General features: G+C 41.1%; 2 protein-coding genes across 2 annotated transcripts; both read right to left on the bottom strand.

Moving 5' to 3' along the window:
- Nucleotides 1-1596: 1596 nt before the first annotated feature.
- LOC139136581 (uncharacterized) lies at nucleotides 1597-9620 on the bottom strand. Its single transcript, XM_070704336.1, has 8 exons — nucleotides 9342-9620; nucleotides 9021-9120; nucleotides 6424-6659; nucleotides 5182-6090; nucleotides 4483-4623; nucleotides 3874-4083; nucleotides 3318-3357; nucleotides 1597-2963 (listed from the first exon to the last, which is right to left on the bottom strand). The coding sequence occupies exons 1-8, from the start codon at nucleotides 9417-9419 to the stop codon at nucleotides 2662-2664; spliced, it is 2016 nt and encodes a 671-aa protein (XP_070560437.1). The 5' UTR covers nucleotides 9420-9620; the 3' UTR covers nucleotides 1597-2661.
- A 4163-nt stretch (nucleotides 9621-13783) lies between these two features.
- LOC139144643 (UDP-glucuronosyltransferase 2A2-like) lies at nucleotides 13784-16953 on the bottom strand. Its single transcript, XM_070715353.1, has 4 exons — nucleotides 16266-16953; nucleotides 15306-15519; nucleotides 14635-14854; nucleotides 13784-14081 (listed from the first exon to the last, which is right to left on the bottom strand). Exons 1-4 carry the CDS (start codon nucleotides 16881-16883, stop codon nucleotides 13784-13786), a joined length of 1350 nt encoding a protein of 449 aa, XP_070571454.1. The 5' UTR covers nucleotides 16884-16953.

Raw genomic sequence — 16953 nt, 5'->3', positions numbered from 1 at the left:
GACTGAGGTGCATCTAGATATCATGCACGACATTGATTGTGAACAAGAAACTCGCACAGGCGCAGTTCTGACGACCGTTTCCTGTTATAAATCTTTCACTTTTGAGGCGCATACTACCTTTTTTATGAATCACGAACTTTAAAAGATTTTGCTCAAATAAAACACGTTCAATGAAGACGATATTTATTTTTTGCAGATTCTGTATACAATGTGGTTCGTCAAAAATAGTCTATTGGTGGGTATGTTGGTTTCGTTGACGTGCGGCGCCACTGACAACCGATGCCAAGATATTGTCGAGCCCATCTGCCAAAATATTGGCTATGATATGACGTCATTTCCGAACGTCTTCGGCCACAATTCTCAGGAGGAAGCGTCAGTCGCCATGGCGCCGTTTGCTACACTGGCCCGGGAACACTGCACACAGAACATGCGCTTTTTGGTCTGCAGTCTGTACACACCGATATGTATGACCAACTACAGGAAGTATTTGCCGGCCTGTCGCGATGTTTGTCACCGGGCGTTTGCCGAGTGCCAGCTGCCCGAGTGGGAGACGCGGCACGACCTGCAGACAGCCATCATGGGGCAATTGTTATGTGACGACCTCCCGGAATACGGAGACACGCATGATCTCTGTATGTCGTATTCGTATGACGATTTGGAGACGGAAAGCACCACCGCCCCGATGTCAGTGATCACTCTGCCTCCATATACAGCTACATCAGTCACTTCTTCACCGAGTAACAGCATTGCCCAGCATAACACGCCATCGTCTGGCAACAATATCAACTTGGACGAGTGCAGCTGTACAATACAATGCGACTGCCCAGCCATCCCGTGATTGCTTCAAGAAACTAAACATATGTGAAGACAGATAGTTTGTTATCGAAGTAGTAAAGAAAGTCTCAAATTATTTCTCTCGATATGTGCGATGTTTTCCTAACTTACTAAAGAATTCTTCACGCCAATTATCTGATAGCTACTTCAGAAATATTGCGACTATGATCTCATAGTGTAAATTAATATTGTAGAACAAAATCACACATGTAGAACATCTACAGAATTTTGCAATGTCATGCTTTTGACATTAAACTCAGGAAGGCGTAGATTTTAAACTTCTCGTATCAATAAATTTTAATCTGTTTAGTGGTTCACGAATAATAATGCTCGACAACTGTAGTGTGCCTTTATTTTTTTCTATATCTGAAAAAAAATCCAAATACGACACTGGCATTTCGTCTACCAGATACTGGAAAACAACCTGCCGTGAAGTGCTCTTTTGCATAACGTGCCAGGGCTTTCGTTATCCGCATCCACATAAACAGCATAGTCAATTGAAACATACAGCATTGTTTTTGCAATTATTTCGGAGAGAGAGAGAGAGAGAGAGAGAGAGAGAGAGAGAGAGAGAGAGAGAGAGAGAGAGAGAGAGAGAGAGAGAGAGAGAGAGAGAGAGAGAGAGAGAGAGAGAGAGAGAGAGAGAGAGAGAGAGAGAGAGAGAGATGTGCGGATCGCCCACGTTCGTTGAAATCAGTCACAAGCCGGGAGGAGCGGAGTTGAAAGCTTTAAAAGATAGGGATTGTATTTGACACAATTACGTTGTGATCACCACATGTTGTCTTTTAATCTACCAAAGTAAGATTGTCTTTTAAGTATAAAACTGAGCGCCAAAGACATGAGACACTGCCAAGAACACATTTCGATTTCTACAAAACCTTTACTAATTCACATATTATCAATAACAAAACATGGACACTGAATGCCCGCCATGACGAAAATGGCGTACTTTGTTTTCCGTCGATCAAAACGGAACCGAAATAACACACAATTGTTATCACAGCTAGTATAGCTTACTACATGTAATTGTATGGTATAGCTTCTTTTGTGACACTCATCTTCTTGATGAATTAGATTTTACATCGATATTTTATCGATTAGAATAAAAAACAGCACCTTGAAGTTATCCCTTTGGACTACACTGAAAGTAAATATTTGTGTTAAATTACAGTTTCTCATGATTACAAAAACGAAACTGTCATTTGCCAGGAATTCTCCCTACGTGAATTCCCTAATAAATTAATTACAAAAATATTGTACATATGATATAAAGATATAAATTCATAAAAAAATATATGGGATCTGAAATAGACACTATTCATTTTGTAATGTTGCATAACTTGAAAATTAAGAAATACAGCCTCACATCTATAGGTATACTGTCACCTGTTCCAATTTTGCCACAGTTACCATGGAAAGAGAAAATCTAACCAATCACAGATTTTAAGCAGATGGCCGCTTTTTAAAAAAAGCGCCGTAACATGGGCATTTCCAATACCAAGGAACGCCCCTGTGACCATATATGGGCATATTGAGATTACAAGTGACTGTATACCTTTAAATTACAGTTTCTCATGATTACAAAAACGAAATCTTCACTTGCGAGGAATCAGCCGACATAAAATCCCTAATAAATTAATTACAAAAATATTGTACATCATGATAGAAAGATATAGATTCATAAAAATATATAGGATCTGAAATAGACACTATTCATTTTGTAGTGTTGCATAACTTGGAAAACAAGAAGTACCACGTCACATCTTTAAGAAATATAGGAGATGATATTGTCCCTCCAGCAGAATACGTCCCACTACGAAGAATAGTTCATTCATCGTGATGCGTGTATAACTGTTCGGCCACGCCGCAGCAATCGCTGTCCTCCAGAGCTTTGACGAGAGCTTCAAACGTAGCGCTTGATCCCAGCTCGGTCTTCCACTTTCTGAGGATCTGATACGTCGTTTCCTGCACGCCCTCACGACCGTAGTCGTGCTCGACCTGCTCGATAGTGACGTCACTGAGACCGAGCGATCGTCCAAAGGCGCGCATTTGCTGCGGTGATAAGTTCGATGAAACGACAGACAAGGTTTTGTCAGCAACGGCCGCTATCTCTTCTCCATCTGAACCATCTGCACAAAGAAGGCGGAAAAACGTAAGATTTTAACGTACGTACATGGCAGACAATCTCAGTCATGATATTATCACCGTGAAATTATGTTGTTAATTAACGCAGAAGACATTATATAAGTATTATTAATCACACATGACATTGACAACGTACTTGTTGACGATCAATATTGTTACGGAGAACCACTCGTTTGTGTTGCGCGTGAATACTGCATCACATGAAATAGGCGCATAATGGGCATACATCCGATTCATTCAATGCTTGGCATTTACTATATACACAGGTTAACAGCCAAGACCGTCGATGAGTCGGCACATGAACAGCGCCCTCTAGGGCTCACACAAAGTCTACTCACCGGTTGTCAAGCTGTCCTTGCTGGCGATCTTCGATATACTCTGAAAGGAAAGCGGTTTGGAAGGTGACCTAAATACATCATTCAATTGCTTTTTCTGATACAGTCACTGATCAAGTGATCCGCGTAGGAAATTGTCAACAGCTTCGGACGAGAATAGTTTAGTCTTCAAGACATCGTGGTAAAAACTGTTATAGTGTTCGTGATCATTTTAAGAAAACATTTTAAGGCGACACACTTTGCCGCAAAAGGACAACATCATTATGGCTGCCTGTTATCCATATACTTTAATATATTTTCTTCTTGTGTTTGCTGAAAGTCCTGATCTCAAAAGCCATCAACAAGGAAATCCTGCTGTCTCCACCAATTCGATTTTTGTCCGTATGTCTGTCTGTCACTACATGAGCTAGTTACAATTTTTTTTCTGTTTTTGACTAGTACTACATCTCTATCTATAATATTCATTTGTCTTTTATTAGGCTGGAAATCGACCTTGATCTAAAACTCCACGATTATCGTGTACTAAATTTGTATAACGAAGTGACGTCATTTCGCTCACCTTTGGCAGGTTCACGCCGGTCAATTCAAGTACCTGCGAATACGCATGGTCAGTCTTCTTCGCCCTCTTGTCCGTTGATCTCTGGACGAGTCTGAATTCTCCCATCATGCAACTGGAAAGGGTCCCTTCTTTGACATCCTCGAGCGATCTCGTGATTGTTACTTGAAAACAGGATGACGAGTCTTCGTAAAAGTCGCTATTGGCCACAAACTTCAGAAAAAAGGAACAATGTTAGTTTAATCATCATGTCAATTCATTTCTCTGAATTATACAAGCATATTTATCGAGTCAATACCACTTACAGTTTCAAGCGACAACTATTTGCATAAAGAAACGCTTATCGGCATTAGGGAAGATAATTTGATTAGTTTAATCGTCGTCGGCATAATCTCGTAAAAACCTTGTGTGTCTCCAAACCAATTTCTTCAATCGGGTCCACCACGTGATACAAGGCCGACATGTTACACAAAGAAAGTTCAAAACTCAACTTGTGCCAAGGAAACGTAAAGAAACATAGAAAGTTTGTCTGTGACACATTTACTCCCTGTGTTGTTTCATCATAATGGAAAAGTCGGTTACTTTCATGTTCAATGTCATGTCCTAACTAACCTCTGGAGTTTTACGAATTGTCAGGTCTTCGGCGTCTTCAAAGTACAGATCCATGTTCACATCAGCTTTGCCCAGCAAGTGAAATGGTTTGACCGGTGTACACAATCTACCTCCAAGCGATCTCTCTGTCTCTTTGATGCTCTGCATTATTAACAAGAAGATATTTTTAAATAAACATAACGATCCTCAATGGTTTTTTTGCATTTACTGGAAATCATATATTAAGCGACAATTTTTTCATGTGTCTGTTTTTACATGTCTCTATTTATGATACTACTTACGTACATGTATGTATGTATGTATGTATGTATGTATGTATGTATGTATGTATGTATGTATGTATGTATGTATGTATGTATGTATGTACGTACGTACGTACGTATGTACGTATGTATGTATGTATGTATGTATGTATGTATGTATGTATGTATGTATGTATGTATGTATGTATGTATGTATGTGTATGTATGTATGTATGTATGTATGTATGTATGTATGTATGTATGTATGTATGTATGTACGTACGTACGTATGTATGTATCTACGTATCTACGTATCTATGTATCTACGTATTTACGTATCTATGTATGTATAAAAGTATGTGTGTATGTATCTATGTATGTATGTAAATGATAATAATAACTATGAAAACATGCAGAGTACGTTAATATTGTATATTAAGAAGTAGTTGCAACGTACCATTTTTCTGTCCTTGTCTGGAGAGGTAATATACACTCTGTATTGCACAATGAGTCGTTTTTTTCCTTCGTCTATTCTTGAGTTGTAATAGGCAAACGTCTCCAGGCGTAGCTGGTGTTGTCTCCTCGGTCCCACACAACCGAACAGAGTAAAATGTGTCGTGTTGATGTTAACAAACTTTTCATCGACGTCAAAGGTCACTGACCTATCAGAGGAAGCCTCTGTCACATGTGAGGCAGGCGTGAACGACACCTGCACAGGTCTGGGAGTACTGGTGTCTAAAACTTGATTACTGTAAACAGCTTTGAAAAGATTGGTGTCGATTTTTGTGACTATCTTCTTCGAAGGCCCGCCTAATTTCACTCTGTGAGGCAGCACTATTTGTACGGGTTTCATGAACTCAAGACCAGGGGGACCGCATTCGACGATAGGTGTGATGAAGAATGACTTTTCATCTGTGCAGGAAAACTGGGCGACCTCGACGAAGACCCTCACGTAGAGTTCGGTAAGCTGGTCCCCTTGAAGAGCGCCCTCAGGCAGAATAAGCTTCACGTCGGATTGGTCGGACTCCAGTAAACCACCATGCTGGTTGAATTTGCCTCGCATTTCTGTCCATCTAAGTTTAGTCCGCATGTCACTCTGTGTGAGGTTCTCGTCTGTGTCTTTCTCAGCGTCATCATCGGACACGATGAAACAATCGTCGATACCCGAATCTATCCTTCCTATGCTGCTTAGTTTAAATCTCTCATCTTCTGGCGGAGTGGTTGCCAAATCGTATGAAAGGCACTTCATGTCAGACGGCATCACTGGGAACAGTTCCACAAACGGCGTTTTGCCGTATTTTTCCGAGAATACACCAGCGTGTGCTTCCTCCTTTTCGTTTTCGGTACCCAGCAGACCTCTGAAACACTGATATATTTTGTAAAAAGGTTAGAATACTTGCATAGCCAACTAGAAACAACTCGAGAAGTTGATACGCTCTGGGAATTACCGTGTCTCAGAATCCAAATGGCGAACCGACTAACAATGAAATCACCAACGCAACAAAGAGTTTGAGTTGAGTCAATTTCTTGCTAACTTTCGTAAGCATGACGTCACAGGCTGAAATGAACAAAATGAAAAAAAAATGTTTCATTTTTGAAATGGACTTGCGGCACGTGAATATTATGTTCTCAGCTGTTGAATATTTTGTTTTGGGGGTCAAAGGTAAATTGAGGATAATTATGTATTCAAAATACTCACACTAGATCCGCAAAACCAGCTGCCTGATGATTTAGACAACTTGTTTGACCCTGTCGCTACAGTGACAACTAGTGTCGTTAGCAGAACCATGCCTCCCAGAGCCGCTACGACATACAACACCGTCGCTGATGATTGGTCACTTTGACGGTAGGCGTCACCCATTGCAATGTCCCCTACGTGACCTTCGCGGTTGATCGAAGCTTGCAGTTTTCTCGACAGGAAACCTCTTTCTGATTCTGTAACGAGACAACATGACATTGTGAATGACTAACACTATATGTTCCATTTACTGTTTGTATCAACCGATATCCCGTATTTTTTATTATGAAGCCAATCAATTCATGAAGCAATTCAAATAACCTGTGCTCAAAATCTGCCGCGAATTTGCATGAATCTATACTTGAGGCGCCATCGGCCGCTTTCACGCAAATATCGTCAGCGACACCGATGCACATGTTCATCCTGCGACCGACTAGGTGAAAATTCGTAATTGGCTACTAGAAACCTGCGACAAAATAGTCACACAGTCGCTCACAATGTTAAGTTTTTTATAAGATACACTGGTTTTCATGTTCTACAATGAGCATAAGACAGAGGCAGGTTTAGCAAAAAAACCTAGAGTGTCTAATTTTACAGTAAAGTGTAAAGCCATAGACCCTCGAGGGTCTATGGTTAAGCAAATTACGTATTTATGGAGAATCAACAAGTTAGACATGCATTTTAGATTACGAGGATATGACATACGAGCAACCAGGTTTAATACAATCATGAATACTGCATAAGCATGCAGACTGTAGTTAATGGTCAAAGTACCACGAGTATATTTCTGTGCGATACTTCCGCCCAGTATCATGTATCGGAGACGGCGATAGTGAGTGAATATTCTCGGAAAAGTGTGCCCTACTCCTAAAAACCTGTAAATGATTCTGTAAAATTTTAATTCAAGGGAAAACATGTAAGAATTCTCAGTTAGGTTCCCGTTTTGAAATATTGCTCACCGAAACCTGTGTAAAATCTAGCCTGTAGACTTACGGAGATTTAAGCTTCCTTAAGCTTATTAAGTTTATTAAGCGCGTCTTCGTCAGGCTTGCTTTGCCTTGCCATCTACTGACGTCATATCGAGTTTTAGTCACAAGCAACTATTATTTTGCAGTAATGACTTATTAATCTACACTAACAAATTCTTTTACAGCCAAGTCTCACGTAAAAAGCTCAAAAGAGCTCAGACATTTGTCCTTAATTATGAGATATAAAGTATGTGGCTTAAAGGGGCAGTCTTCGATCCCTGGTTCTGGCATTAATGATTGTTGACATTGACTGTTTATGAGATTTAGTACTTTGTTCTCCTTTGAAATGTGTGTATAGTTAGTGCTCAGAGATAAAGCTGATGACAAAACCTGCCCCTTTATACAGTTCTGTATATTTCAAGTCAAAATAAAGATGAAATGGGTGTTTTTCCATCGAAACGATGACACGTTTGAAGTGACTTTGACGTCATGTGAGGGTATATATTGCTCTGGCAAAGCCCCGTTTGATTTTGATACAGCTACTACCAGGAATTCGCCCTATACCTGAGTTGGAACCGATACGCACGAGTGACCTCACACCCACGACTGAACTGGGCGGCAGTGCTGGCTTGTGACGTCAGTAATTTGCATACAATGAACTGTTAGCTCGCACAGCCCGCGGCACTGTGCGATGAAAGAACGGCTACTACTCGTTACGCGGTATAACGAGTCACGACACGGAACCTTCGTCAGGGATCCTTGCGTCATCCTCACGGCATGGTAGGCTCGGCATTGAGGGAGGGTCCCTGCCCGGGGAAGCACCCACAGTTAGCGAAGTTCTCGGTGCACATGTCGTCTTCACCAAATCAGCAGTGCCATCTACTGAACTCTGCAGTTATTTTTTGTTCGCTTCCTTTTTGAAGTGTTCCTTATTTGTTTATTGTTTACTGGTAATGGTTTACGGTTTGTTTTTCTTTCTCAAAGAGAGCGCAGATACAGCAATACAAGGGAAACACTCTCGATACTTTGACATTCAACTTTCGCTTCAAGTTAAGACAGTGATTCGATTTTTTAAATTCCAGTTGAAATCATGATCATTGTGTCTTCCACCGATTGTAATTTTTGTCTCGCACTGAGCAGATACTGGGGGTGATCTTGATGAGATTATAAATTCACAATTTGTCCGCTTAAGTATATAACATCCGAAAGATATATAAGACAGAGCGGATCACTTGACAAAAACGAAGGAACTTTGCATGACGATTACACACCCTCATGGTTATGGTGGCGGGAAAGTAGTTATGGCCACTTTTCAACCATAGTTCTGTCAAGCCAGTACAACATGTACGCTCGTCGTCTCCTCTTTTCAAGTTCGAGAGAATAGTCTTTCAAATACAATGAAAGTCTTTCAAATGAAATAAATTAAAAAAAAAACAAGTCATTGCGTTCTTGGACTTATGTTCAATTCGGAAATTTTGTGAGAGTAAAGGCTCGTCTCCAGTTGTGTTACGTACTTCGATTCCTTAAGCTTTTTTTTTGAATTAATGATAATGTAAAACTTGGCCGTATTCTTAAGGGAGTTAAACCTACCTTGCTGCACTACTATGTAAGGGTCTTGCTGATTGGCCTGCATCGTGTCTTCATCACCAATCTGTGGTGCCATGTCCTCGATGGGATATGCCTGAGATCCCTATGGCAGACAAAATAGTGAAACGACACTTCAAATCTGAAACGTGCACTGATCGGATATCGACTCTACGTTACATATACAGAAGCTGAATTTTTCTATTGATTGCTATAATGTTTTCACTGATTTTGTTCTAAACAGAAGTTAAATGTCCACTCTGTTTTTCACCCGTCGACATTTGAAGAAGCTTGCATGTGCAGCGAACGTTATAAACACTGGCTTACCTTTGCTGCGTAAATACTGAGTACGGCGAGCGCAAGGTAGCCGACCAGCGGCATTTGATTCTGTGCCGTTATCGCCATTCAAATTTTGTAATACAAGTCGATAGATTGTTAGGCTGAGCTCTGATTAATGGAAGAACACTTGTATCAGCGCTACCCGACAAATGCCTATATTAGGGCAAACTTTCCGTCGAACTGCTGTTTCGGCAGATACACGGAAGTGTCGCTGACGTTCCTATATAAACTGAGCAAGTGTGCGTGTCGGCGTCTGAACGTTACTCTGACGGAATATCATTGTGATGCTTTTCTTATTGCTCAAGTCGATAAAGATCTAAAAATAGAACAGGGTTTACCCACCACAACTTTAGGACAATTTTAAAACACTGTTCAGTGTGTATGGGCGACTACGTACAGTGACATGAGTATGTGACGTCACGGGGATATCCCAGGTTATGAATATGCATGATTTCGTCCTTGAGCAGTTCCGGTAGGTACTTCCTTGATAGGCTGTCTACATAGACGTCCCTCGTGCCTTCAGTGCCTAACATATCGTCATTGCTAGTTTGGCAAGTGCCGTGGAAAAAAGGAATGGCATTGTATACTTTTCTCCGCAACCGAGATACAGCCGAAAGAAGGCCCGAAGGCGCCCAGCGCAGAAGGCTCGTCGAGTCCAACATAGACACTGACAGTATGTAAAGGGATGGTCCGTCCAACGGAACTTTCTAGGCCGGTGTATAGACCTCTCGCTGTTGCATCATAAGCTTACACGACGGCGCAATCCACTGTTGACAGTCTATTGATTTGAGTGCACGACAACATCTTGTGGAGTCATATGATGCCATTTCTGCACAGCGTTTTGCAATCTTTGTTCTCTTTCAGAAGCAAAACTCTTGTGTTTCCGATGTAGAAATTAAAATAAATTACACGAAGAACAGCGAAACTATCTGTGTTTTTGTTTACGTTCAATACCAATGGTATCGTACACTACAGTGACTCGAAGACAGTGGTCGCTGAAAGCATCCGAGCTGATGGTGCAGGTAGGGCAAGATCGACTGCGACGACACCGCCATTTTTCAACAATTCAACATGACGAACTTTGGACTCCTCGGGTCTCACTGACACAATTCCAACTTTTCTTCAGGAATGCACACACCACTCCTTGTCTACAGTTCGAAAGCCGATCGCTAGAACCGCAAGTCACTGACAACTTCCATAATTTCTATTTTAAAAAGAGTTCGCCAGAATTGCAAAACGAAGAATAATGAGCCAAGGGTATTTGTTTACAAGCTGACGTAATGTCAAGGGTCCTTAACCATCGGAATCCCCGTTCCACGAATTCCTTACATTTCGTAAAGAGGAATTAACTCAAGGAAGAATCATGATGTTTCGAGAAACGTCCACGCTGCAAAGGGTCGTGGATAACTTAACACTTTCATATCATACGAAACTATATCATATAGCTTTCCTTCTATAATCGTCCTCATTTTCACACTTAATTGATATAATTTTGAAAAGCAACAAGTCGACCGATGGTATCGCACGTGGCATGGTTTTACTATCAGCTCAAGTCTGTGATAGTAATACTTCTTTTACTGAGATTAATTTAATACGATGAAAACCTAAAAAGAAAAAAACTATTTTGCCGTTTAATTTATTCAATCCCTTCTATCGTTCATTTTACTTCATTCCTTGATTAACATGGACGAAATGGTCTTGTGAGGGAGTAGAGAGAGAGAGAGAGAGAGAGAGAGAGAGAGAGAGAGAGAGAGAGAGAGAGATAAAAAGAACGAGAGAAAAATCATAAAATCTGCAAGAAAATCATGTTGAGATTTGGCAGTCATGGAAATTGAGAGTTCATATTTTTGTCAAAAAATGTTACGACCGACTGTTATTGGAATACGTAATTTCATCATCAAAATAAACCGATGAAACTTGGAATAGACGCCTCTATCGATATCCAGTATGGGGAACTTGCCATCTTGGTGTGTGACCATGTTATTCAGAGTACTAGTGTTCTCAAATCTGTCAACTGTACTAGAATTCTAAAAACCTATTTCCGAATTGTATGAAGTTCAGGGCCTAGGTGTTGTTTCAATCCTGATTTCGTCATCTCACCATGCTGCATATGATATCACAATCATAATTCGGGGAGCTTACTTCAAATCTGATGACTAGATCATAAGGGTGTGCATTTTGAGGTCATAGATGTAAATAGCCTCAAGCTGCATACGCTTTACGTACGAGTCAACTGTATACTTGATGTTGAAATTAAATAATCGGGAAATATGTTTCAAGACACATACAATTATACATTTGCAATATATCGGCCATTAACATGTAAGTTTGACTTGATGATCTTGTTTACCCACTGAACAGATTTATCAGTAGACAGTGACTGCACACGTGACGTTGATGTAGTGCAGTGTAAGCACCAGAAACGCGTGACTCGTCGATGACCATTAATCGGCCTTCTGTTCTTACAGTGTTACAAACAAGTCGGTCAACAACATTGCATTCGGATAACGTCACGTGTCCTTAAAATAGGCGATTCTCCCGACGTTCTGCTGATTGCAACATAGAGGATCAAGTTGCAGGGTTGTTAGCATACTTTCTCAGGTTGGGCACAGGAAGTCGACAAAGCTATGAGCTCTTCACTCAGTATTAAAGACTATTTTAAGTCGCTTTTGTTGTTTGTCTCAGTAAGCTGCTCGAACGGGGCAAAGGGCTCAATAGGTCACACCATGGAACCTACCACGGTGCTAGGTTGACATCATAATAGGTTCATGTCGCACTGTTCTCAGAGTATCATATCGCGGCAGTCAACGCAATCAAGAATAATTGTCGACGTATTCACTCTACTCAGGTTATAACCTTAGGAACTTGATAAGCTTCGCTGAAATATGATCTTTAAACCTCCGAAGAAACAATCTGACATTACAGACGATAGAGGGCGCACTACAGTTTAGCCTGACATCTTTAAAAGATTTCCCCTGCCATGGAAAAAATTTCCCCTTAAAATTTTATCATTCCCCTGCAGACATGAAGTTCCCCTGCCTTATGATGAAAAACAAACCTGTCGATTTTTTCCCATATTCAATTTTATAAATGAGCTCAACTTCCCCTTTTCCTATTTTACAAGTAACTTCCCTCTCCTCGTTTTTCCCAATCCCGGTCCCCAGGCCAATCTGCCGATATCTGCCCTGCCAAACAAAGAAAAACTAAATTCTACTCCCTGCCGGCTAATTATATGTCCCCTGCCCAAGCAACACTAAAATTTCCCCAGCCCTCAAAAATTGATCCCGGAATAGCTTTTCCGATGAATTGCATCGTTGGCTGCACCTGCAGGAAGAAGTGTTGATAGCATGACTGGCGCGGCAGGTCCAAACCAACGGCCCGTAGATGACAAGCGCCACCATGAGTATCATAATTTGCTTTATCCGAATCACAGCTCTGTCAAGAGGGCGCAGTTGCTGGTCTCTTATCATGTCAGATAGACCTTGAGAGATTTCGCTGTGACTGAAAAGATAGTCCGAGAAGCAGACTACAAACTCGGAAAATATGTCTTGCAGTTTTCGTACATGATGATCAACTTTAATAGTGCACGGGGGATTCTTTAAAACCACCAAAGCAGTTTGGTCGCCAATTTTTGCTATTTGTCCATGGTAAACTTCCCCTTTGTTGATAATTATGAAGCTATGACGCACTACAAGGATAGCACCGGAGCTACAACGAATGAATTATATTAAACGTGTATGGTTTTACCTTTCTTCCAGGCTTACTGACAGGATACCACCATGTGTAGGGATCATTTGCGGTCATTGTCATAGTGTCATGTGTGTAAGGGCCATCTCTTCGATGGATAACGTAATTGGAGGGAGCTTGACAACTAACCACGGGAGTGGGGTCAAAGGTCGGGGAAACTCCAGGACATAGCCTACTCTTAAAGATGAATTATGTCAAGTCTTCAGGGTATCGGCGATTATAATTTTTTGTCTATTGGAATAACAGTTGAATTATGCTGTGGTCCAGAAAGTATTATACGATCACGTCTTGCATCATTTGTCCGTGTTTCAGGAGAACAGGTCTGGGAAGTACGTCAGCGAATTAGAGATGTAGAAAATGACATTACGGATTGTCTGTAATATGCGAATACCATTAATCAATTTCCACAGTAACGACTTCAGAGCAGCAGAACGGAAGAGTACCGAGCCGACATCAAACAGTTTACGAAATCGACATTATCCTAGTAGGTGTATTTGCTTCAAAAAGCTATGGCAGGGACCCCTTTGAAAAATGTTTCGTATATTACACCCGGCGTTCTTCAGGTGACAGTGCGCACACTTAGGGACAAACAGTTTGGGCCCAGCATGAAGGTTTTAGCTCCATCATGGGACCAGCAAAACCCATGGCAGCCTACAAACTGCACCACAACCGACGGCTATAGTTTATATTTCTTTCTCAAACTTTAAACGAGATTTATTGATCTTAAACGTTTGGCATGAGATACATAGAAATCTGCAAATTATTCGAAGAAAAAACATGAGAAGAAAGATGACAAAAACGAAAAAACACAAGACATCGAGCAAGTAGTACTGATATGACGGCTGATCCAATCCAGCTGGACGCAGATGACTAGCACCACCATGAGTCAGAACATACTCTATCCAAAATACCGCTCTATCGAGAGGATGGAGGGGTTGGTCTCTGTGTATGTCAGACAGGCGTTTAGCGTTGTGTTTGTAACTGGAAAAGCCGATTGAAAGAAGAGAGATATCAAAATTATAATGAAGACGCATATAATTGCGGTTCCACTATTAGTTACGTATTCATTAACATTAGATAAGTGCAGTTAGTGTTTCGGGGAGCAGTGTACGGGATTTTTGTTTATTCTGTTCATGGGTAAGCAATTTTGTGTTGTTGTTGTGCTCAACAACGATTATAATGAGATTGTAAACTTACTGTAATGTGGGATATGCATATTTAATGATGAAATCATATTCTGTCAAGGGGAGAGGGGAGGGAGGCTCACGTTCAGTCGATAAATCTAGAGACTTGTATAGAACACCCTTTTTGTCATACTCTTGCAAGTTGGCTCAATTGAATTTTCAAACAGCATCCTCAGTGAATACACACCATGCTAATAGGCCAAATACAAGCATGATGCATAGCAAAGAAATACTGAAAATATATTAGTAAGTCTTTTACCGTATGTCCTTCATAGAGATCATGTGTCTTACCAATTGTTAGTTATCTATTTTTCAACACGTAACTCAAAATTTCTATTCATAACACTTACCTCTTTTTGTTGCAGATCGTTTGTATGGCCTCATACAGAGTGTCAGCCGTTATTGTGGTGATGTCAAGTTTAATGGCCATCCCTTTGACTGTTATCCTCAAGATATTTTCGAACTGATCACCTTGCATCGGTATTCCTACCACGGGAACTCCATGGTAGATAGCCTCGAACACTCCATTCAGCCCGCCGTGGTACACCAAGGCTTTGGTCTTTGGATGACCTGTAACCAGAACATCCGATTTATCCTAAACATATGCATATGAAAGAAAACATTAGGCATAAGCCTATAAACTAGCAGTCCAATTTGCGTTTCACGAAGTCTGACCTGATTTTATATACCATTGTACGCCAATTTTATATTAGCAAGGCATGAGACGTGAGATTAGGCTTGGCTCTGTGAGATTATCAACTCACGGCGGGACTCGGGATAGTTTTGTATGAGGAGGCCCTATTTCTCAGAAAAGATAAGTATAATGCATAGCAGCTTGAATGTGTATTGTTTTCCAAGATCATACTGTCTCACCACACGCGGAGTTGGTTTTCATATGTTTCCATGGATATACAAGGTGTCATAAAAAGCCATATAGCAAACATTTTATATTTTAATTTGTATCACTGGCAAGGAAAGCCTAACTTTGCTATAATCCACTTTTCGTATCAAATCACCTTACCTAGCAAATCATTCTGTGGTAACCACGGCATCACCATCGTGTTGTTGCCAAGGTTACTGGGGGCTTTTTCCAATTTCCAGACAACCTTCTGGGGTAACCTTGCCAGGGCAGACGCAAACACATCTGTCGTATCAGAGCGGAGTGACAGAATTGTTCCCATGGAAACAACAACCACGCCTGCTTCACCGGCGCTATCATAGAAATCGCTGAGTTCCTGCAAAGAAATACGGTGTGTTTTGTGGTCTAAGTACATCACTATACCTGGACGCTTTAAATACATGAAATATGATTAATTATAATGAAAGAGTTTATATTTATTATAGAGTAATAAGTTGCATAACATTGTGGTAACTCTTTTATAATATGAATACCAAGCTGAAAGGGAAGGCGAATGTGCAACCAAAGGGAAAGCAGAAAAGTAATACCCACAATAATGTGCATCAACTGAATATAAAATGTATGCTGGGCCAAAAGAGAAAGATTTTGTCTCTCATCCCCTCTTCTCGCGTCCATCTTGCAGCCGTGTCAGCCTTTCCTCGACGTTGGCTTTAAAAGAAATGAGTGTGTCACACATGATGGAAAATGTGGGATCTGAACGGTAAACAGGTTTTCGTCATCAACTTGTTGTGTGGGAGAGTGTCAGAAATTCAGATGCATGTAAACATTCCTGTGATGTTGTTTTCATGTCATAACTTCCATAATTCGACCATTTAAGCTATCGCATCGCTACATCACCAACTCTGCGTGAGGTAAAACGATCTGGTCTTGGAATATACCCGCATCGCCACATCATTTTGTAAGATAGGGCCTAGTTAATCATAGGATGACAAACAAAACTTATGATTATATTTTGGACTTGCATTGACAGCTTATTGGTCGAAAAAAATGACAAGACCACTGAGCTGGATGACCAAATGAGAGCAAAGCAGCATTATTGCTCGCACATTTTGCTTTAGATACCTGTGGCAGTGGTTTAGACGGTTCCGTCAATAACCCTCCGACAAGTACGATGTTTGGTGTCAAAGGTCGCGGGAACTCCAGCGAAAAGTCTGTGCTGAAAAACCGCAGTTCTGCCTTTCCTAGTTTTCCCTGCATCGACGTTTCGGTCGACAAGTTGTACTTCTCCTTGATGGCATTAAATGGCTCTACAATTTTTCGATCGAGGTACGTCGATAGCAAAAAGTGCAGAATCACGTTCCAAGTTCTCTGGAAGAAGGTCATCTTGTCGGTATAACCTGATGACATCTCCGGTATGTATGACAGGGGATTGGGAATGCGATAGGTGACTGCCTGGTAAGAAATCAAAGGCGTGAAGCTTATCAATATGAAAGGAACCTGGAGGTGTTCCGCCACCAGAGCTGGGCACATGAGGTATCCATCGCCAAGAATAAGGTCAGCCTTGAGACTGCGCATTGCCCGCAGGAGGTCGCCATCTTGAAATATACCCTCACACGAACTTGTTATACCCCTAACTACAATATCAAAGATTTTATGCCCTTGTCCCGTAACCCCGAGTCTGCTGTATTCTTTTATGGAAGCTTCAACATCCTCTGAAGTCAGTAGGTCCTTGTGCTTCATGAGGTCAAAGTTCAGAGCGTTTTCCGGGTTGCTTGCCTCGGGCCACGCTTCACTCAGCACCACAGTCACT

This window comes from Ptychodera flava, chromosome 1 (genome assembly GCF_041260155.1).
Source record: "Ptychodera flava strain L36383 chromosome 1, AS_Pfla_20210202, whole genome shotgun sequence".
NCBI classification, from domain to species: Eukaryota; Metazoa; Hemichordata; class Enteropneusta; family Ptychoderidae; genus Ptychodera; species Ptychodera flava.
Note: the sequence above shows the minus strand (reverse complement) of the source record. Positions and strands in the feature narration are given on the sequence as shown.

Coding starts and splice junctions, on each gene's coding strand:
- LOC139136581 (XM_070704336.1), bottom strand. CDS start 9,419: ATGGCGATAACGGCACAGAATCAAATGCCGCTGGTCGGCTACCTTGCG. Junction 6,091..6,423: donor GCTGGTTTTGCGGATCTAGT/GTGAGTATTTTG, acceptor AAAATATATCAG/TGTTTCAGAGGTCTGCTGGG. Junction 4,084..4,482: donor CAATTCGTAAAACTCCAGAG/GTTAGTTAGGAC, acceptor TTTTTTCTGAAG/TTTGTGGCCAATAGCGACTT.
- LOC139144643 (XM_070715353.1), bottom strand. CDS start 16,883: ATGAAGCACAAGGACCTACTGACTTCAGAGGATGTTGAAGCTTCCATA. Junction 15,520..16,265: donor CGTCTAAACCACTGCCACAG/GTATCTAAAGCA, acceptor ATTTCTTTGCAG/GAACTCAGCGATTTCTATGA. Junction 14,855..15,305: donor ACCACAGAATGATTTGCTAG/GTAAGGTGATTT, acceptor TTCTGGTTACAG/GTCATCCAAAGACCAAAGCC.